The sequence below is a fragment of the Sesamum indicum genome, linkage group LG8 (genome assembly GCF_000512975.1).
Source record: "Sesamum indicum cultivar Zhongzhi No. 13 linkage group LG8, S_indicum_v1.0, whole genome shotgun sequence".
Classification (NCBI taxonomy): domain Eukaryota; kingdom Viridiplantae; phylum Streptophyta; class Magnoliopsida; order Lamiales; family Pedaliaceae; genus Sesamum; species Sesamum indicum.
The window spans coordinates 8,142,321-8,164,053 of record NC_026152.1 but is presented as its reverse complement, the minus strand read 5'-3'; the positions used below and the strand labels follow the sequence as shown (position 1 = coordinate 8,164,053).

Sequence of the window (21,733 nt, the reverse complement as noted above, 5' to 3'; positions counted from 1 at the left end):
TTTTACCATAATTATATTTACATCCTCTCATTTATAATTTATTTACACAAATTACTCATATTTTTTGTGCGATTATAAAAAACGCCCTTACAGTAAAAAAGTAACAGTAGTTTGTGTAATATTGTCTGTATTTCTATAAATTGTATGTGTAATTTTCGAAATAATATAAATAATTTGCGTAGATAATGTTGACATTTATGATATATGTATATGTAACTTTTAAAATAACAAAGTAATTTATATAAATAGACCAATAGTGCTTCTTGAACTCATTCCCCCCTCAAGGCGATCCCCTTGCTCTAGCATCGTTGTTTGCTGTATACGTACTTTTCAGCAATAATACAAGCTCCTTTCGAAATCGCGTGTGCAATTTACTGCTGTGTGATTCGTTCCTCCCTACTCTGATTTCTTTCGGCGCGCTGCGTTAGTGCCGAGCAGAGGTGTGTCCGGAGACTGCGCTTTGCGGTAGGCGCCTCGTGAGTATAGATATAACTATCCCAATCTTTTATTCTAACTCTTATTTGTTGCATCTTTTATTTATTTATATGTGTGTGTCCGATTGGGTAAATGATCTTTTACCACACATTAAAATGTAATAAAATGTGCACTGACCTTTCGAAAAATTATAATCTAAACTAAGTTTTGTCATATTTGAATAAATTATATAGCAAAAAATAATATACTTATCGTGTAATTGTTGTATAGTTCAATAAAAATAATTAATTACGTAACCAGTATACAAACTTATTCTATACTTAATTAATTTAATTCAATTAAACCTTTTGGATAAAAATTTTTGAAGAAAAGGAAATGGAGTAATGCGTAAAGGGCTAACCACATAATAATAATAATAATAATAATAATAATAAAAGAGCAAAAATGAAGTCAGGAAAAGCAAATTGCATGTGAATGTAAATCATCCACACGCGCACACACACACACACACACACAGATAAGCGAGGAAGATGAGAGCGAGATGTTCCTTTCAACTGTCAAACAATACTGAGCAGAGCTGCCATCTCTCTCTCTCTCTCTCTCTACTCCAGAGGAAAGATTCTTATCTAGCATTCACTGAAAGGCTCTTGCATGCCTTGATAGCAATGCAGTGAAGAAGTCCCTGGAAAAAGCTTCCCCGTGTCTTTCCAAACTGCCATAACTGTCTCCTACGCCATTCTTGATTAGTCGCCAGCACTACTGCTGTTCAATCTTGGCGAATTTGGTGTACTGTGTGTATCATGGCAGGGGAAGAAGAGGGTTTGGGTGGTTGGCCACCGGCGCCCACTGGTGCTCCGCTCTACCTACAGAAAGATGATCACTGGACGCACTTTGATAACTCCGTGAATGCAGTTTCTTTTGGCTTTGTAGCCACCGCAATTCTCATCTCCATGTTTCTTGTCATGGCTATATTCGAGAAGCTCCTTAGAACCACCTCGCCGCCCGCTGCCCCCCGCCGCCGGTCTGACATCGAGGCCCAGAATCATATTGGTGACTTCAATGCCAAGATTGGCTACCCATTTCCTAAAGTTAGTATATCTTCTGTTTGATTATATGCTTCTTCGAGTATTTCAGTTTCGTTTCTTTGATCCTAATTTTTAGGCAATTTGGACTAAATTTCAGTCTCCAAAGGTTGTGATGATTGCTCTTCTGACAAAAGCATTTCTTATCCTTCTCTCCACTTTTTCTTCATTACCTCGTTTGCCTGCATCGTCCTAATATTTTCGACGTCAGTTTCTTGATTTAGAAATTCTAATCCCTTTTTCCTTGTGTTGAATAGAAGTAATAGCTATATGTAGAACTCATTTGCAAACCATTGTGAGTGAACATTTATGTTTTTCCTAGACAACACTTTCAAAAAACAGTATTGAAAGCTTCAATCTTTAACAGGTACAATGTTGTTCTTATGCCTTCAGTCTGCTGCAAAATTGTCTGATGAGATTTTAGCCACTTAAATTGTTATTTTTCCATTACATAAAGTCAAGAAGATTTTCTTAAAGATAACTGCATGTGCATGTTCCTGGGATTTTGGGTACACTGAGAATCCCCCTTGTATATGATATACTGCAAGAAATGGGCCATCCATACCTTGTTAGGTGGTTTGTTCGTCCCTACACACATTAATGAGAATTGAGAGAACACGCCTAATTAATATATATGGTTCTTGATTCTGGGCTTTCCCTCTGTAGATGATCTCTCTTTTCGTCCATTACATTTATTTATGTTGCGTGAATGCTGAATCCCCGGGTCTGCGACAGGCTGCCTAGCTTTAAATCTCTTTGTTTTCTTGCTAGTTTTTTGTCTGCTTTCCAGCTTGTATTGTGAGTTATAGCACTATACATTTCTTTAATGTTCTTTGTCTTTCTTTAATATATCATGGCCCAGTAATGTTGATCTTGAGACAACATAGTTTTACATGTTTCTAAATATGAGATTAATAAGATTGGACAGTGTTGAGATAAGGATGAAGTTGTCTTTATCTGTTTTATGCTAAAAGTTTTAATGGTCATAGGATTATGTGTTGAATTCTGATCTTCAAGCTGGAACATGTAGCAGTGCAGGCCTTTTATTGCAATTCAGAATGAATCAAATGTAGGTTTATCTATAACATTAATCTCTGCTAACTCATAATTCCCATGGTCATTTCTTTAGACAACCGTCAATGCAAGAGAAGTTTCAGTAGTGATGCCTGGTGACAACGTTCCCACATTTATCGCACATCCAGCTCCCGTTCCTTTCCCACCAGAGCGCTTGCGGTGGCCTTCACATCAGCAACCACCCAACCTCCGCGCGCTGCCTAGCTTTAGTTGAAGTAGGTAAATTTCAAGATTCCGTGACCCAATACGTGTATATACCAGCCCTTATCAAACGTGATGAGAGGCATTCAATTCTTTCACTCCATCCTCTCAGGTTGCGTGTAATGTATGTATTTAATCCGATGTTCTGCTATAGTAAAAAATTTAGCATCGGTGTTTCAGTAGATGAACCTGTGTTGTTAGTATGTGTTTGTTTGTTATGTTGTCTGTGGAAGCAATTCAATGGATTAGTCACCCATCATACACGGGGAGAAATGCGCTTGAATCATGCCTGGAGAACACACTAAACACTCCCTGTTAACAACTTATGTCGTGACGGTATCAAGTTATCCAGCTCTTGCAACTTATTAGCATGAGGGTTGTGTGATATCTCCAATTTGGTCGCAAGCATTCAGTTCTTCTTCAGTTATCAATACCTACTAACATTAAGTGAGAGCATATTTTAGTCTCACTTTTTTTTTTTTTTTATATGTTAATTTATATTTTTTTAATATTTAATTTAATTAGTCTATTATTTATTAACTTCCCACCTTCCCACTCTTCTAACCTCTAAATTGCTCACTCTTCTCAATTTTTACTAACTCTTAACTTTTTTAATTTATTCAATTAAAGTATATTTTTAACAAATATAAATTACTTTTTAAATTTTTTATTTAATTATGCACACTCATTTGAATGGTGAAATTAAATACAAGTAACTAGTTAAAGTCTGATAAATAATTATGAAATTATTAGTTCGAATTTTTGTGAGTATTTATTTTATTTTTATCTTGATTTATTGTAAAATATTATTTTATTTCTATTTATACTTGGCATTTTGTTGAAATTTTTTTAGTGAAATATAAATTGATACATATGTTATGGAAAACAAAAAAAAAAAAAAAGGTGTTAAACCTTGATAGCAATATATATTGGACACACACAAAAAAAAATAATTATACTGCCATCCTCTAACATTTGTATAACTACACTCAGATTTTCTGTAATTTGTGAAATTATATTCAACACTTATGATATTTATGATTGTCTTAATAAATAGACCTCTCAATTAGTTAAATCCACTGAAATTGCTAAAATCAGCAAAAAAATTGAATGAAAATTTATATTTACATTCGATTGACTTATTACTGACATATTACAAATTAAATAATTATTTTCTGATCAAACAACCCTTATATATTTTTCCATGCTAATGCTTGTGAGGAGATATATTTTCACCCTTATATAGATATTTTGATTATAAAATATATATTTGACCTAAAATAAGTGAATAACAAGCCAATTTTGGATAAATATGAATTTTATTCATTTTTTTTTTGTTAATATAAGCAAATTCAGTAAATCTTTATTGATTGATAGATGTGTTAGTTGGACAAAAATAATATTAAAGATACTTGATGTAATTTTGACGTAAATTCTCAAATTATATAAAAAATTTAAATAATTATGTCAAATATTAGAAAAGAACGGTCTAATCAATTCATAAAATATAAAAAGAAATTATGTAATACCGTGGCAGAGTCAAAAGAAAAAAAAAAAAAAACAAAGAAAGCAAATCAAACAAAAGAAATACAAGTACAAAATCATGTAAAAAGTGAGTTGTATTCGTTGTGGACAACCCCAACTCTAAGTACGCACCAGTAAACACACGTTGTGTAAGTATGCGAGGTCTTGCGACGTCGTTTCAATTCTCCTTCCTCAGTTCCTACTGCGATTACCGCAGTTCTCTGCTAATTAGTTCTTCCCCAATTGGGTTACACCTCTGCTCTTCAAAATTGGCGCAACTACGGCAGATAAAGAATTATAAATTCCTCTCCCAAACGAAACTCGGGAATCCACGAGGAAATCAGGGACCTCCATATACATACACTTCAGGTACGCTGTGTATCTCCCTCTCACACGCACAGTGTAGGATTTATTTATGTATATAATTATGCACTGTGTACATGTAGTATTTGAATGTGTATGATGGGGTGGTATGAACGTATTAATGTATCTTCTGTTAAGCTTTTTGTCTGCGGTGGAAGTTTATGATCCTCTGAATTGATACTGCAGGCTTTTTTTTATTTTATTTTTATTTGAATTAGGGTTTCGATTTTTTCAGAGTTTTTACTATTGAAGGAAGTTAAGGTTGAAGTTACGGTATCATGATTGTGTATCTCTTGTTTGTTGGTTGCCGTTAAACAAACACGTGTTGTTTGTATTGTGTATTAGGCTTTTAACGATAGGAAATAATGAGGAGGGTTCTTTTTCTATTACTTCATATGCTGTTATCTTACGAATTGTGTTCATTAACGTTGTAATTCATTTGGCAATTGAACTGTTATCCTTGCAAAGTCTAGTGAAACTTGCAAGCTGCGTTCTTGATATTGTTCTCTTTCATCCACTTGTCCAAGCATATTTTAACATACTTTCTGATTCCTTATCCCATTCTTTGTCTGTAACTTTAGAGTAGCATAGAAAATTATTACTTTATTTTTGCCATTTTGGTCTTTGCTCCATCATATGTAAATATGTCCTCCTTTAATGGTCTTGATATATAAATATATATTTGTACATGAACGTTGCAGGGTCAAATATTTGATTTTGCTGTTTTGGCACAACTGGATCTTGTTAGGCCGCTTTTATGATGGATCATCCACGTTCAATTTCTGGGGGAGGTGAGGACAACGTGGAAATTCCTGATGATTTGAGGTGTAAGAGGTCTGATGGGAAACAATGGAGATGCACCGCCATGTCCATGCCTGACAAGACAGTATGTGAAAAGCATTACATCCAGGCAAAGAAGAGGGCAGCAAATTCTGCAATGCGTGCAAGCATGAAAAAAGCAAAGAGGAAATCTTTAGGTGAAAGTGATATCTACTTGGAGAGCAAGAGCGATGATATGGATCTACCACTCAGTTCACAATTTGGGGACTATTCTGCATCCTCTGGTAAGAAGAAGAAGGAGAAATTGTCAAAAACCCAGGCTAATGATTCACCTGAAATGCCACCTGTTAGGAGTTTTTCTGGTCGAAGTTCTCTAAGATCAACTGATGATCTTGACAGAGATGGTTCTGAGTATGAAGACAGCAGACGGTCTTATAGAACACCACCCACGTCTGCTGTGGATTCAGACAGAAGCAGACCACAAAAGATGTTTGAGATTAGTCCTACGTCGGTGAGTTGAGAAACAATCTCTCCAGCTATAATTAAATTGTTCTACTTCCTGTTATTTATCCCTTTTTATGGTCTTTGTGCGAAGGTTTCTGTTTATTGCAAATCGACTCTGTTGAGGAATTCATTTTAAATTGGCCTGCTTTACGATTTTGAAAATACTCTGCTTCTTTTGGGAGGATGAGGGTGGGGTATTGTGATTTACTCAACCCTGTTATTAAGCCTAGACATATCTGAAACATGTTGACTTGAAGTGTTTTATTCTTCTGGGCTCAACTACTTCTGTTTATTACATGTACCTGATATACATTCCACCTTGCCTATGCACATTTTACTGAACGGGCACTTTCTTGTAGGAGACTTCTGATGGAAGCTCGGAGTCTTCTGATGATACTGGGGGACAGCCTTGTCATCAGTGTCGGAGCAGTAATAGGGGTAGAGTGATTTGGTGTCTTAAGTGTGATAGAAGAGGATATTGTGAGAACTGCATTTCAACATGGTTAGATAAAATACCATCTGAAAGAAACTTTTTATTTTTTCTCTTTATTCACTCCTAGACTGACAGTGGGATGCATAATTTCTCAGGTATTCTGACATACCCATTGAGGAAGTCCAGAGGGTTTGTCCTGCATGCCGTGGTACATGTAGTTGCAGGTTGTGTATGCGAGGGGATAATCTGATTAAGGTATTCCTATTTACCCTATTGTCCAACTGTGACTTACTCTTCTTATGTCCCTGAATTTGTAAATCTTAAGAAAATATTAATCTTGTGTTTGATAGAATCTTTATAATTTTTCTGTTGAAGGCAAGGATTCGGGAGATACCTGCCAAAGACAAATTGCAGTACCTCTACTGCCTTTTGTCTGCAGTGCTTCCTATTGTGAAGCGCATCCATTCAGAACAGTGCTCTGAGGTGGAGCTGGAAAAGAGGCTCCGAGGTATGATTCGTTTATGCTTTAGTAGCATGCAAAAAGTAAAATTTTTTTATGATTGATGTGTTTGCATGATGAATATTTGTAATGGTATCTTTCAGGAAATGAAATAGATCTTGCCAGGACTAAATTAAATGCTGATGAGCAGATGTGCTGGTGAGTCGATGCAGATTCAAATACTATTTGCATCTTTTTCCTGTTGTACACTGTAAACATGAGAAAGTTCTAGTTATTTGATGTGGCAATATCCTTGCTCTCCTCCCTAATGTTGTGGCATGTTTGCACCCCTCACTATGTCTGTTTCTCATTTGTATCCTTCTCTAAGCCAGTTGATACAGGATTAGAGATTTTTAAATGCTTGGATCAAAATATGGTGAATGAGGTTTCCTCCCCCCCCCCCAGCGATTTCTGCAGGATACCCATCATTGATTATCACCGGCACTGTACAAATTGCTCGTATGATCTATGCCTTAGTTGCTGCAATGATATCAGGGAAGCATCCAAACCTTCTGTGAAGGAAGAAGCGAACCCTATTGCCTGTGGAACTGATGATAAAGACAAACCAATGGCGTCTAAGTTAGAGATTTTTAAATGCTTGGATCAAAATATGGTGAATGAGGTTTCCCCCCCCCCCCCCAGTGATTTCTGCAGGATACCCATCATTGATTATCACCGGCACTGTACAAATTGCTCGTATGATCTATGCCTTAGTTGCTGCAATGATATCAGGGAAGCATCCAAACCTTCTGTGAAGGAAGAAGCGAACCCTATTGCCTGTGGAACTGATGATAAAGACAAACCAATGGCGTCTAAGCGCGTGAAATTATCAGATGTTCAGCTAAATTCATTTGTCAAATTTGCTGACTGGAAAGCTAATAGTGATGGAAGTATTCCATGTCCGCCAAAGGCTTATGGAGGCTGTGCCTCGTCCCTTTTGACTCTAAAGCGCATTTTCAAGATGAATTGGGTTGCCAAATTGGTGAAAAATGTTGAAGAAATGGTCAATGGGTGTAAGATATGTAATTCCGGGAATCCAGAGGAAACTGGAGCTAGTGCCCGTCTTTGGCAGGTTGCGCACAGAGAGAATGACAACGATAACTTCTTGTATTGTCCATCTTCAGAAGATCTGAAGAATGAAGGGATTAAAGACTTTAGAATGCATTGGAGCAAAGGGAAACCGGTCATTATTAAGGAGGTTTGTGATGCTTCTGCGATGACAATCTGGGATCCTATGGTTATATGGAGAGGAATTAAAGAGACTGCAGAAGAGAGAATGAGAGATACAAACAGAACTGTGAAGGCTATTGACTGCAGTAAATGGACTGAGGTATACTGATTATTGTGTTGGCTGGCATTGGTTTAATTTTCTTACATTTTGTTGCGAAGTCCATTGGGGCTAGCTTGTTCCTTCTCATTTTTTATGTTCCCTCCAATATGTATACCAGTGTGTATTCCTTTTGGCTTAACATAATTGCAGATTAATATTGAACTTGAAGAGTTTATGAACGGATACTTTGATGGTAGAGTTCACGACAATGGTCAGCCAAAATTGTTAAAGTTGAAGGATTGGCCTTCTCCCAGTGCTTCGGAAGAGTTTCTATTATATCAGAGACCTGACTTCATCAGTAAACTTCCCCTGCTTGAGTTCATCCATTCCAAATGGGGTCTTCTAAATGTTGCTGCAAAATTGCCTCATTATTCCTTACAAAATGATGTGGGTCCTAAGATATTTATTTCTTATGGGAAAGTAGAAGAAATTGGTGAGGGTGATTCCACGGATAATCTTCATCTCAACATGCGTGACATGGTGAGCACCAGTGCCCCTTTTCAATTGTGTTATTCAGTTCATCGTGGCCGTGCTGTCAAAAGTGTAAATAACTTTCTAAGCTCTTGAGTTGGGCATTATTGAAGTATATTATGTATTAAGGTCATAAAACCACTATCCAAGGTAATTAAATGTTGTAATGGTGGACAGTGTTTGAGAGAGCTCCCTTGGTGGCGGTAAATGGCTTTGGAATGGCGTTGCATGGTGGATTGGGGGGTGGGGGGCCCGGGGGGAGGTTGAACAAGGATGTGTATGTGGTTTGTTACCTATCTAACAGGTTAAGTTTTGTGTCTTAATCACACTAGATATGGACATATTTTACTGTTGTCTGAGCTAAATTGCAATAATTGAATTTTAAGTTTGTTGGGAGTATAATAAAACTGATTTTTCTGGGACTGATAACAGCTATGAACATCTTAGGATCTCAGCCCAAAGAAACTGATCATTATTTTCTTTTCTCTTTTGCTCTGTCTAACTGATGCATCTTGGATGGCCATGCGAATCTCGATAAATTGACTGACCATCTCCTCCTGTGGAATCAGGTATTCCTTTTGGTGCATGCATGTGAAGTGAAATTAAAAGGTGTACAGGGGACAAGGACTGAGATACAAAATGCTGTGGCACAATCTGAAACAAAGGAAATGTGCATTGATCCTGATATTCACTTAAACAGTGGTGGATTTTCCAACTTTTCCCCTGATGGACCGGACGGTTCTGAGACCAATGCACATTATGACTATGAGAAAAAGGATGATCAAGAAATTGAAGGAAGCAGTGCTATTGGAGAGAAAGCTGTCAATGATTCTGAGAATGGATCTAATCGGAAAATTTTAGAAAAGACCCAAGCAGGAGCTTTCTGGGATGTCTTCCGTCGAGAGGATATACCCAAACTAATGGAGTATATAAGTATGCACTGGAAGAACTTTCAGAAGGCTGATAATCTCATTGATGACTATGTAAGTTACTTTTCTTCTTTAGAAGCATACTTGATCAAAAGTCAAATATATGGCTTTGTAGCTAAACTACATTTTGAATAGCAGGTGTCTCGACCTCTGTATGATGGGATAGTATACTTGAATAGGCATCATAAAAGCAAGTTGAGAGAGGAATTTGGTAAGTGCCATTGTAAGTTTGTTGTTATGATTTACTTGGCCATGCAGCACTTTTCTGCTTGTAATATGTCGCAAAATCCTGAAATCTGCTGGATGTTTGTATCATGATTTTTAGATGTGGTCAGTGACACTATTTACATTGAGCTTCCTCAGGAGTGGAGCCTGGGGCTAGCATTCTCAAGGAAACAAATGTCTTTTGAATTAATCAAGTATCACGTTCGGATCTCTTCTTCTCAGGAGTGGAGCCTTGGTCATTTGAACAGCATATCGGGGAAGCTGTATTCATCCCTGCTGGATGTCCTTTCCAAGCAAGACATCTTCAGGTGAGCCACTGATTAGTGGCCCTCTCTGTTTGCCAGTTCTATCAAGCCGATTTGTGCTTGAGATGAGTTACATTTTAAACGCTAAGTGGTTCTTAGTTATCTTATTATCATTCTCAACTAATCTGCTTAATGCTCTGGGAAATCGTTTCCTTTTCCTTAACCTCAGTTTTGACAATTATTTTTAGGTATGGGCTGTGGCCCTGAAACAAACATCAAAATAAGCTTGCCTGGGCATGGCTTTTGGCCGTTATCAAACTTCATGTATCTTAACCTGAGGCGTAATATTGTCCCTGGGAATCTGTTTTGTGTTGGTTTCTCATGAGTAACTAAATATTTGATATTTCAAAATTTTGCTTAGACCTTTTCCATTTAGCTATATATTTAGAGATAACCATTCTCGATATATGTACTTGATATGAAAAGCTTATTCATGTAAAATGATCCTTGATATGAAAAGATTATTCATGTAAACTGATCCTGCTTCTCTCTCATCCATTTCCTCAGTCCTCAGTTCAGTTGGGACTTGATTTTCTTTCTCCTGAAAGTCTGGGCGAAGCTTTTAAATTGTCCGAAGAAATTCGCGGACTTCCAAATGACCATGATGCAAAGCTTCAAATATTGGAGGTCAGACATTTTCTAATTTTCTCACTCATCCTAATCCTGCATTTCCAACACTGTAGTAGAATAAGTTTGCTTATACATCTACTGGATGATTCAGGTTGGAAAAATATCATTATATGCGGCAAGTTCAGCCATTAAAGAAGTTCAAAAGTTGGTTCTTGACCCCAAGTAAGCCAACTCAACTTATCATCTGTTGCATCGTCTTTCCCATTAATATCAGTTGCCACTAACGCCCTCGTTTTTCTGTATTTCTGCTGCAGACTGGGTCCGGAGCTTGGATTTGAGGATCCTAATTTGACTTCGCTGGTGTCACAGAATTTGGAAAACATGGTTAAGCGCAGACAGATCACCTGTTCCTGACCACCTATAGCAGTGCTCAGGGTGGGTGGAACTGCGCTCTGTACTCTATGTTACAGATTTTTGTGCATGTAATAGTTAGGATGATATAAGGATCCTCAATTCTCAAAACTTCGCTAAAATTATAGTACATCATATTCTATGTAACTTCCTGTGGTGTTGTTTATACCAAAAAGCCCTTTTTACGGATTTAATTATTACCTGCTGAAAAGTCATTGTGAATAATTTATTAAAGAATCATATATATATATATAGCCCTTTTACAGAAATGATTTATTCAAGGATCATATATAGAGTTATCGTCTTTTACAGCAGCTGTGTGTGTTATTACCCTGCAATAACTGGTTGATGATGAGTATGTAATCTCTCGACAGGAACACTCCATGTCAATTAGAATATTGAAATAATTTGACCAGTTCCCAATAATTATTATCCGAGGAGAATGAAAATCATAAATTTCTAATCATGTTTGTCACACAGTGTATTTAATAACATAATAGTTCATAAAATAAATATTTTAATTTATTCTCATCTCTATTCTAAATTTGTGCTTATTTGTCCTTTTTTTTTTTTTATAAATAAACACTAGCCGTAGGGGTACGCTATTTCTATAGATATATAATAAATAAGTTTTGATACTATAAATTATATTATAAATAAAAATAAAATACATAAATCAGCCCGTCATTATCATCCCAATAAAAAAAATTAATGAAGTGGTGTCACAAACCAACATTTGTGAATGGAAAGTATTTTTAAATGGAGATTGTAGTCTAACATAATTTTCACATAAGAAAAGAATTTAGAAATTACAAATAAATTTTAGTTTACTATTTAAACATATAAACTTAAAAATAATTAAAGTTCAATTATATTCTTCTTTTTCAGTTTTGTGAAAATAGATACGGAGGGTGTAATATGCATCAAGAGATCCTTTTCGGTGGCAAATGTTTTTATTTATTTACAAACATATAATAATTTATACATATACATAAATATATTTGTAGACTGTCTTTCTCTCGCGTACGATGATTTGATTCTTCGCCGGGGCGCCAACGACGGCGTGGTTTAGGTGTTCCGGTTCCTGGCCGTAGTTCAAAGACAAGATGGCGAAACGCCGATATAAATTGCGTATCCCCATGACCTTTTTTATCTGAGTTTTGCGTTTTTCTCTATGTTTATGATTTTGAGCGTCTGCATGTAATGTGAATGTGTGCATGCCAGTGTGTTCGTCTGGTCGGCCGTGATATGTGTTTTTAGGGTTTTATATTGGATTTCAGTGATAGCATTGTTTATCTTGGAACATTGATACGTGTTCATGATGTTAAGGAAATACTTTAATCGGAAGAATTGGAAATTTAACAGAGAAGGACTGTAGTTGTCTGTCTTTCTTTGTATATAGAACGTATTAAAACAAGGTTTCATTTATTAAAATAATTTTATTTTTCAAGATTATCTCTTATTTAAAACAATTGAGGCCATTAGTTGTAAATTATTAGGGTAACAGTAAACTAAAAGTACATAAAGGTTCGTATTTTCTACGTAAATTTAAAGTTTCCTGTCAAGTTAGATGCTTAAATTTGGGAGCGGAGTAATTTTCTAGAGAAATAGAATCACAATGGAAGTTGCTCAATGGATAAGAGGGCTGTTGATTCTCAAGATAATCTATTCTAGCTTGTGCTCTCTTGGATGCGAGGTGAACACAACGATTTGAATAAGTTTATTCTTGATTTTCAATTTTCTCATGTGGCAGCAAAACTTCTGATTTTCGTTATTTGCAATATAATGTCTGATCTTTATATATATCTATATATATATATATATTGTGTGAGCGTAGCAGCCAAACTGATAATAGTTCCTAACTGGAGATGATTTTGTAATAACATGTAGTTATATTCTAATGTAGAGGAATTTGTAGCACATGCGGGGAATGTGAATTGTTTGAACTTCGGGAGAAAGAACTGCAGATTATTTATTACTGGTGGAGATGATCGGAAAGTGAATCTTTGGTCGATAGGCAAGGCTGCATCTGTGATGGTTAGTTAAAAATAATGTAGCGCATAAGTTGGCTTTTGTTTACTATTGCACATCTAAGAGTTGATGTTTGGACCAACATGATATACTTCTTTGTGGAATGCTACCTTGAGTGGAATTAGATATTGGAATCAATGTAAAGAGTTCGTCATATATTGATCATCAACGACTGCTGCTCGTTATATCCATCTTTTGTTGTTTATAACTGCCAGTAACCCTTGTTTTTAAAGCTTCTCCTTTTCCACTCTGGGAAAATACTGCATCACACTTTGCATACTTTTAGTCACATTATACAACTGAGTGAAGATGACCCTGTGGTTTGCAGAGCCTTTCTGGCCACACAAGTCCAGTTGTGTCTGCAGGTTTTGATTCAGCAGAGGAATTAGTGATAGCTGGATCATCTTCCGGAGTCATAAAGCTGTGGGATATGGCAGAAAGAAAAAGTAAGCTCATTTATTTTCACTGTGTTCTACATAGGGCAAAATTCAATGTCAGGAATGGTAATTTGCTTTGAACTTTAGTCACAAAGTTGAACTTGTTGAACATGGAATCAAACAACAAGCCGGGAATGTGGCTATTGTTTAATGAAATATTTGTTCCTGTGCCTTATGTTAAACATAAAATCAGTTTTCTAGTGTTTCACTTCTTACGTAGGGTTCTGGCCTTAAAGGAGTCTCTTCCATCCTTACAAAACCAGCCACTCTGACCTTATTGCTGATCTAATTCATATTCTTGAAGTGTAGTTGTTCGCACTCTTTTTGGACACAGATCCTATTGCACTGCTGTTGAGTTCCATCCATTTGGTGAGTTTTTTTCATCTGGTTCCATGGATACTAATCTAAAGATATGGGATATTAGAAAGAAAGGATGCATCCACACATATAAGGGTCATACTGGTGGGATCAGTACAATAAGATTCAGTCCTGATGGCCGTTGGGTCGCCTCTGGTGGTTTTGATAATGTCGTAAAGGTATTTCTGTAAGTTTGTTACAACAGATTTATTTACAATTAGTAATTACCTATCTTTCTTAGTTGCATGCTCTTCTTTTGTTTCTACAGGTATGGGATTTGACTGCGGGGAAGCTTTTGCACAATTTCAAGCTCCACAAAGGACATGTTTGCACCATAGAATTCCATCCTCTCGAGTTTCTTTTAGCAACTGGTGAGTATGCATATGGAGTTTCTTCAAGTGTTTTGGTCTGTCTATATTGTCGATTCGCTAAGTGGAGTATTTTGCCTATTGTGTTCCAGGTTCCGCAGACCATACTGTAAAATTTTGGGATCTGGAGAAGTTTGAGATGATTGGATCTGCGAAACGTGAGGTAGGTTAAAGTTTCCATTATAAATACTTGAAGACTTCTAAAGCTACCTCCACTGAAAGATATGAGATGAAAGAGGGGAACATTAAGCAGGAACTGAATATAGAATCGAGATTTAGTCTATGCTCTCTTATTCTGAAATTGAAACAGATAAAAAGTAAGTGTAATCATTTATTTCAAGATGTGACCTGTCTTTGTACACATTACTTGTATACAGAACAAGAATATATGGCTGAGTACAGAACATAAGAGACTGAATTCTGGTTTCCAAAAGCTAGGAAGTGAATTTTTTAAGTTCCTATATGCTCAATATAAGAGCCAACTCTGGAATGGAAGAATGCTGAGTATCTAAACAAATGCTGGTTGGTATGGCACTTAATTTTTCATTTATCATTTGTTTCTTGAAAGCTTTTGAAAGCTAATGTACAAGCTACAGATTGCCCATTCTATTATATCATCCTAGCACTACTCTCTTTTTAAGTAAGTATTCCGGAGTATTTGTCTTCAGATAGATGTTATGCTTCTTGAATTTTCCATGTATAAGAATTAAGGTGAACTGTTAATGTCCTTTCATGTTGATGAATGTTCTTTGCTCTCTTCAAGCTATGGATTTTGCATGAGACATTTTAGCTTATTGTAAATTTATCCGTTAAATCTGTCCTGAGATAAAGTCCTCGCGGATTGCTGGAAGGGCATCTTGAAGGTTCTATTTTATGTTGACCGTCTCTGAAGTGATACGTTTCTTTGTAGTTTCCCACTCCTGTTGTTCATTATTCATTACAATTAATATACAACTAGTTGATGTGAGTTTTGTTTTCCATTTTTCATATTCACTCTGGGAAGAATCACAACCCAATGTGATTAAAAAATTCCCTTGTGTGCACTTCTCTTGCCTTCTTTCTTCCATCCTTCTTTTTAACCTATCTTATTAAAGTCCTCAGGAAGTTGTATTCCACATTTTTATTTTTTTTTTGTCTCCTCACTCAGGCTACAGGAGTCCGATCAATGACCTTCCACCCTGACGGAAGAAGTCTTTTTTGTGGACTGGATGATAGTTTAAAGGTTTCCTTAGAAACTTAAAACTCCACTGTTGCTTTATTATAAGAAGGTATTGTTCATGTGCTCTCTCTCTCTCTCTCTACTGTAGGTTTACTCTTGGGAGCCTGTAATCTGCCATGATTCTGTTGACATGGAATGGTCAACACTTAGTGATCTTTGCATTCACAATGGAAAACTTTTGAGTGGTGCATATTACAAAAACTCCATTGCAGTTTGGGTGGCAGATATCTCGGTATTGACCTCTTCTCTTCATTATCCAGTCTTTCACTTTCTGGATTGTCTTTGCGCACTCTTGTTTCTTTCAAATAATCAACTGACACTTATGTGTTAGCTTATAGAGCCATATCTGACAAGATTAGGACTGGAGAAACATAGCCACTCGTTGCAGAAATGTGATAGTCGGGGAAGTCTTTTGAAGAATGAAGAAAGCCATCCAAAGCCTGAGTCAAATCTGTGTGAAAGAACACTAGATAATGATTCTAAGGAAATTAAAACAATTTATGTTGACTGTAAGTTTAACTTTTATGTTTACTTTTTGTATGGAAGAAGGTAATCGAACTACTTGATAATGACTTCAATATTTGTTTTATCTCCATATGAAGCTGCAGCTTTAAATTCTATCACTTCAAAGACAGTTGAATTGCTTGACGCTCCTAAGATTGTACTCCCATCTGATTCCAACGGAATCAGTATAGTGGGAACTCAGAAGCAGGGTCCTGCAGGGAGCTCGCATGCAGAAACTAATGAACCTGCTGATAATAGATCTTTCATAGTGCCTAGCAGTGTACCTTCTGATGGTCCTGATGGAAAAGATTTGGTGGGATCTAGAAGGGAATCGATTGCCTCCACTACGGACAGCACTGCTGAATGTGCTAAGCCCCGGCATAAAAGGAGGCTATCTGACAGTCAATTTGATTTGGAGATAACCCTCGAAGCTGTTCCTTGTGAAACTATCAGAACTGCAGTAAGCAGTAAAGAGGATCCAAATGTCTGCTGTGGGCTTGTTGTAGAGGAAATTTCTGGGGAACACCCTGAGGGGAAAAAATCAAGTATCAAGAATTTTGTGGAGAAGTTTGATATAAAACCGTCATTGGCAACCGAGTCAAGTAGAGAAACTGGTTAAGTTTCTTGCTCTAAAATCTCCACATATCCTGCTTCTTTACATTTTAACTTCAGTATGATTTTAATGCATATAGGTATGTATTTCTTGCTCTATCTACTTTTATATGTATGTGCTTAGATTCTTTGGTTTCCTAGGCACCTTGATAGTAAGTCTTCATATGCTGTCTAGTCTTCGGATTAGAACCCCCATAATGAGGTTAACTACTTTGACTGAATCTGTTATGGTTGTGAATGAATTCTCATTTTTGCTTTTACTTCTCTGCATTTGCAAAAGCGTGGTTTGTGTAGGTTTGACTGTACTATGAAAGGGAGAGGAGAAAATGTTAAGAACTTCCAACAAGTGTCTACTCCTATGAAGTATAGCTTGATAATATTGCAGGAATTTGCTCAACATTGTTAGTGGATTGGTAAAAATTATACCAGTTAGAAATTCTCAGGCATCACGTGCCTATTTTGTTCTAATTTCCAATAAATGGGATTTTCTTTCATTTCATGATGCATAGTCCCAAAATTAATTCTATTTCACTTGTTCCAGGTGATCAGACCCTCAATTTCAGGAAAAGGTTGAATCCTGTTAAAGCTGTCAAAGGAGGTTGCTATTTGACACTATTATCAAGTCAGAAATGACAAATGCAAATGTTCTAATTATTCTCATGCTTTGCTGCTGGCAGTGGCTGTGGCACATGGAAGGACTCGCAGTTTGGTTGAGTTGTTTGAAAAAAAGGAAATGTTTGATGTCAAGGAAATTCAGAGACCTGATAGCCCTTCTGTGACCAGTGAGCCTGTGGATGATATTCGGACACCTGATAGCATTTCTGTGATCACTAAGCCTATCAATGAAATTCGTACACCTGATAGCACTTTTATGACCACAGATCCTGTCAATGACATTTCCAAACCTGATAGCACCTCTGTGATCCCTGATCCTGTCAATGAAATTCGGGCACCTGGTATCGCCTCTGTGACCACTGATCCTGTCAATGAAATTCAGACACCTGGTATAGCCTCTGTGACCACTGATCCTGTCATTGAAATTCGGACACCTGATAGCACCTCTATGACCACTCCTGTTAATGAAATCCGGACACCTGGTACCACCTCTGTGACCACCGATCCCGTCAATGAAATTCGGACACCTGGTATCGCCTCTGTGACCACTGATCCTGTCAATGAAATTCGAACACCTGATAGCGCCTCTATGACCACTGATCCTGTTGATGAAATTTGGGTACCTGATAGCGCCTCTGTGACCACCGAGCCTGTCGAAACACTCCTGTCTGAGGTAGAGCTATCTATCCTTTGTAGTTAACTAGTTATCTTACCTGCCATAGCAATTTATACTTTTCAGTCAAATGTTAATCCACTTGTTTGCCTGTATTCAGAATAATGATAAGAAAATTATTATGAGGGAGGATGCAACTGTGGATGACAATAATGTTATTCAAAACCTGATGCAGAATCATGATGTGGTATTGAGTACATTTCGGTCACGACTGACGAAGTTACAGGTATTTTTCCTGGGAGGTTGTTCTAAGACCAGTTAGGATATTGATTGTTGTCTCTGAGTCCTTGAAATCTGCAGCAATCAAGATTCTTTTTGGTGTGCTCTTATGAGCCTAAGCAATACAATGGCTTGTATGTATAGAGAAAATTGCTTGCCTTATGCATTATTAGTTTCTCACAATGGAAAACTTCATTACCTCGAAGGTGGTGAGGCATTTTTGGGAAATGAATGATGTCAAGGGAGCCATAAATGCTCTGAGGAGATTGCCTGACCATTCTGTGGGTATTTCTTGCAATACTTCAATATCTTTAGCCATTTGGCGATCAACCCACAATGTTTGCTTCATATAAATTTGCTGGTCCAGGTACACGCAGATGTAGTTGATGTTCTCATAGAAAGAATGGATGTTTTTACGTTGGACCTATTCTCTTGCTTGCTTCCTGTGCTCTTAGAATTGTCTGAAAGCAAGGCAGAAAGGTAACTGTTTCATCAGCAATCCTGGAGGTTCTTTCCTTAGAAACTTTAAATAGTAAAGAGAAATGAAAAATCAATTTTGGAATATGTGAAAAGAACAGAAAAGCTTCTTAGAGGTTATTCCTCGAAACTTACAAGTAGCTTCTAATTTGATTTGTGGTCTCAGAGCATTAATATTGGTTGATTATTACTGAAGGCAAAGTGGTAATTCATCTTTTACTCTGTCCTGCTTCTGATTTGGTCAAAAATCTTTTCAATTGTGTTGCATGTATAGGCATGCTAGTATTTCACTGGAGATGCTTCTGAAGTTGACATCAGCGTACGGTGCAGTAATTCGTTCAACAGTTTCAGCACCTCCAACAGTTGGGATTGACCTTCATGCACAAGAAAGGTAATGGTATTGATGTCAACTTGCCTGTACATTGCGAATATATCCAAATTGCATTACATTTAATACTTGAATGTTTCACTCGCAGACTTGAATGCAGCAAACTATGCGCTTCCCATCTCCAAAATATACAGAAAAATCTTCCAGACCTCGTGAAGTGAGTATCTTATTCTAAACTTCTGCCTCTAATTCTGGCATTGTGTTGAAATTTCTGAGACTTTTACATCGTATATGCTTAATTGCTGGTGGCGTAGGCGCGGAGGAGCTGTAGGAAGATGGGCACAACAACTACACCTAGTTCTCGAACAACAGTAGCCTGCATTAAGAGGAAGAGCCAAAAAACATAGCTACATTTTACCAGTAACAACAATTTTGCAAGAGATATTGGTGAAAGTGCTGCAATTTTGGTACGTATTTTTTGCTACCTGTTGAATGGATGTGGAGCTATGCAAATGCAGTTGTTTGGTCAGCTGTGGTGCATTCTTGTATAACAGTGGGCATAGGGGTAGACTCTTGCAGCAGTTTTCCCCTTTTTAATATGTATGTAGTCTTTATATACATCAAACATCAATAATCTGGAAAAACGAAAAATATGTATCCAATTTAGTGATAAAATAATAATTATTAAATAAAATATAATGTGTAAATTCCTATTAAAAATTGAAATTGTTCATTTGCTGCGAGAATTCTGTCAAACTTCTATTCAATTTTCAAAGTAATTTGTTGGACTCAAGTGGGTCCGAGGAGATTTCTTGGGCCACAATTGTTGGGCCCATTCATTGATGAAGAAACAAGCGGGCCGATCCAGTCCAACATATGGGCCCATAAGGCATCCGTGTGCATCAGTGGTCAAGAGTCCACGTCAGCTTTTATTTTCTTTTCCTTTTTTTTCTTTTATTGTTTTGTTTGGTCCAGAGCAGAGGTAGAAGAAATCAATTTTTTGGTCCATTTTCCTAGCAAAGGTGGAAATTAAAAGGGTTCCGGTCTGTGCCCATTAAAGGGCAAGCAGCTTGCATGGAGGGCACGTGGACAAACAAGACCCCCCTCCCTCTACTCTACAAAATTTAATACCTCGTCCTCGTGAGGTGTAACTCATTTACACTACTGTCCGTGTGCAGTAACTGCTTCTGCTCCGGATACTATAATATCAATAATTATTAATTTTAAATTATAACAAACTCTACTAAATTTTAAAATAATTATAAATATATTTTTTATTATTTAAAAAATTATTAATACCATAATATTCCAAATCTGAATGGTCGTTCAATGTCTAGTTTACTTTTGTTAGTTTTTATTCATTTTTTTATAATGAATCTTTATAAATTATGAATTATAAATTTATTATTTTTTAAATTCTTTTATGGACAAAATGGATGATCTTTTTACAATTTTTGAAAAATTTCATTCAAGTTGTTGGAATTTTTTAAGAAATACAATATGAATAAAGTTGATAATTTCAAATCTCTATTTATAATTTTATTAAATATTTAGTAATTTTTTTAATAAAGAAGAACATTTATAATTATAAAAAAAAAAGTTGTTATATAATTTAGCCTAATTATTATAGGTAGTATTGTATTTGGTGAGGTGAACAACGTTGGAAGCACTCCACTCCAACCTTCCCTAGCTGTACCATTATACCAAAACTACATTTTGAATTATGGAAGAGGGAGTCCACCAATATATTACGTACTACTCTACTCCATTATTATTTATAGTAATAACTACATTTTTAAGAAAATAGGAGTGCTATCTTAAACCACACCTCCACCACTCTACACTCTAAACCTACACCATTTCTTTATTAATAACTAGTGTGTGTCCCACATCAAAATTTGTGTATAATTATTAACATATTTTAATTAAATAAATTAAAATGACAGAGGTTATGAGTAGTTATTTAGAGAAAAAATATGGAAGTTGAGAGAAAGAAAAAAAAATAAAAAAAAATGGAAGAGACACCACACCAATTAGGTGCTCTTTCTCGATATAAAGGTAAAGATTATTACTTTTTAAAAGATAATTGTATACTTATCAGCGGTTGTGGCTGTACTATATACACACTCCTCTTTTCTTTCAACTAATTATGACTGCTTTTAACAATTTAAGCTTTTATTAGTATTGTTATTATTTTGTCCATACACATTGATGGAATTCAAACCCACGATTTTAAAATCATAAAGTTTCAACTTCTTCGACTAAGTTGACTGTAGTGGATAGTGAATTGATTAACTCTTACCAATAGATGGCGTGTGTGTTTTAATTATTTGAATAGTATTAGTGGGTATGATTTAAATGCGGTGTTTGGTGTTAGAGGGTGGTTTACCAAACACAAAGAGCTTCATATCTTGCTGGTTGTTACTTCCTACAACACCAAAAAATTAAACTTCTCCCAAAATTGACATTTATTTAGATAAAACCACATAAGGAGTGGGCCATGCCCCACATTTATCACTTAGGTAATTAAACTTATATCTTATCATTTATCAACCATAAAAAAAAAAAGTAGAAAAATCAAATACAAAAGTATCTTACCAAAAATAGCATAATTCATGTGCAAACAAACGACGTGGTTACAACTCATCGTATGAATAAAGAAAAATTAAAAGAAAAAGTGCAAGAAATCACAAGTTTCATCCCATTAAGCAAAAGTGCACATGAATACCATGATTTTTGCTAAGTTCACACATCATT

At 36.2% G+C, this 21,733-nt stretch overlaps 3 protein-coding genes across 5 annotated transcripts; all 3 read left to right on the top strand.

Moving 5' to 3' along the window:
* Positions 936–3,157, top strand: LOC105167914. Its single transcript, XM_011087788.2, has 2 exons — positions 936–1,523; positions 2,647–3,157. Exons 1-2 carry the CDS (start codon positions 1,236–1,238, stop codon positions 2,803–2,805), a joined length of 447 nt encoding a protein of 148 aa, XP_011086090.1. The 5' UTR covers positions 936–1,235; the 3' UTR covers positions 2,806–3,157.
* LOC105167913 (lysine-specific demethylase JMJ25) lies at positions 4,430–11,347 on the top strand. 3 transcript variants are annotated; one of them, XM_011087785.2, is made up of 15 exons: positions 4,431–4,685; positions 5,381–5,970; positions 6,323–6,465; positions 6,552–6,651; positions 6,772–6,904; positions 7,000–7,054; positions 7,301–7,461; positions 7,699–8,225; positions 8,376–8,705; positions 9,266–9,679; positions 9,764–9,836; positions 10,073–10,158; positions 10,663–10,782; positions 10,877–10,947; positions 11,040–11,347. In XM_011087785.2, exons 2-15 carry the CDS (start codon positions 5,437–5,439, stop codon positions 11,137–11,139), a joined length of 2,847 nt encoding a protein of 948 aa, XP_011086087.1. In that variant the 5' UTR covers positions 4,431–4,685; positions 5,381–5,436; the 3' UTR covers positions 11,140–11,347. The 3 variants fall into 3 exon arrangements, with proteins under 3 accessions (XP_020551834.1, XP_011086087.1, XP_011086088.1); XM_020696175.1 differs by lacking the exon at positions 7,301–7,461 and having other exon boundaries at positions 4,430–4,685; positions 7,538–8,225; positions 9,951–10,158; XM_011087786.2 differs by lacking the exon at positions 7,301–7,461 and having other exon boundaries at positions 7,538–8,225.
* Positions 12,146–19,662, top strand: LOC105168583 (katanin p80 WD40 repeat-containing subunit B1 homolog). Its single transcript, XM_011088717.2, has 18 exons — positions 12,146–12,267; positions 13,043–13,173; positions 13,496–13,613; positions 13,914–14,140; positions 14,230–14,332; positions 14,422–14,492; positions 15,477–15,551; positions 15,637–15,780; positions 15,880–16,057; positions 16,151–16,666; positions 17,206–17,262; positions 17,342–17,952; positions 18,053–18,178; positions 18,378–18,452; positions 18,539–18,651; positions 18,923–19,039; positions 19,125–19,193; positions 19,291–19,662. Exons 1-18 carry the CDS (start codon positions 12,243–12,245, stop codon positions 19,349–19,351), a joined length of 2,817 nt encoding a protein of 938 aa, XP_011087019.1. The 5' UTR covers positions 12,146–12,242; the 3' UTR covers positions 19,352–19,662.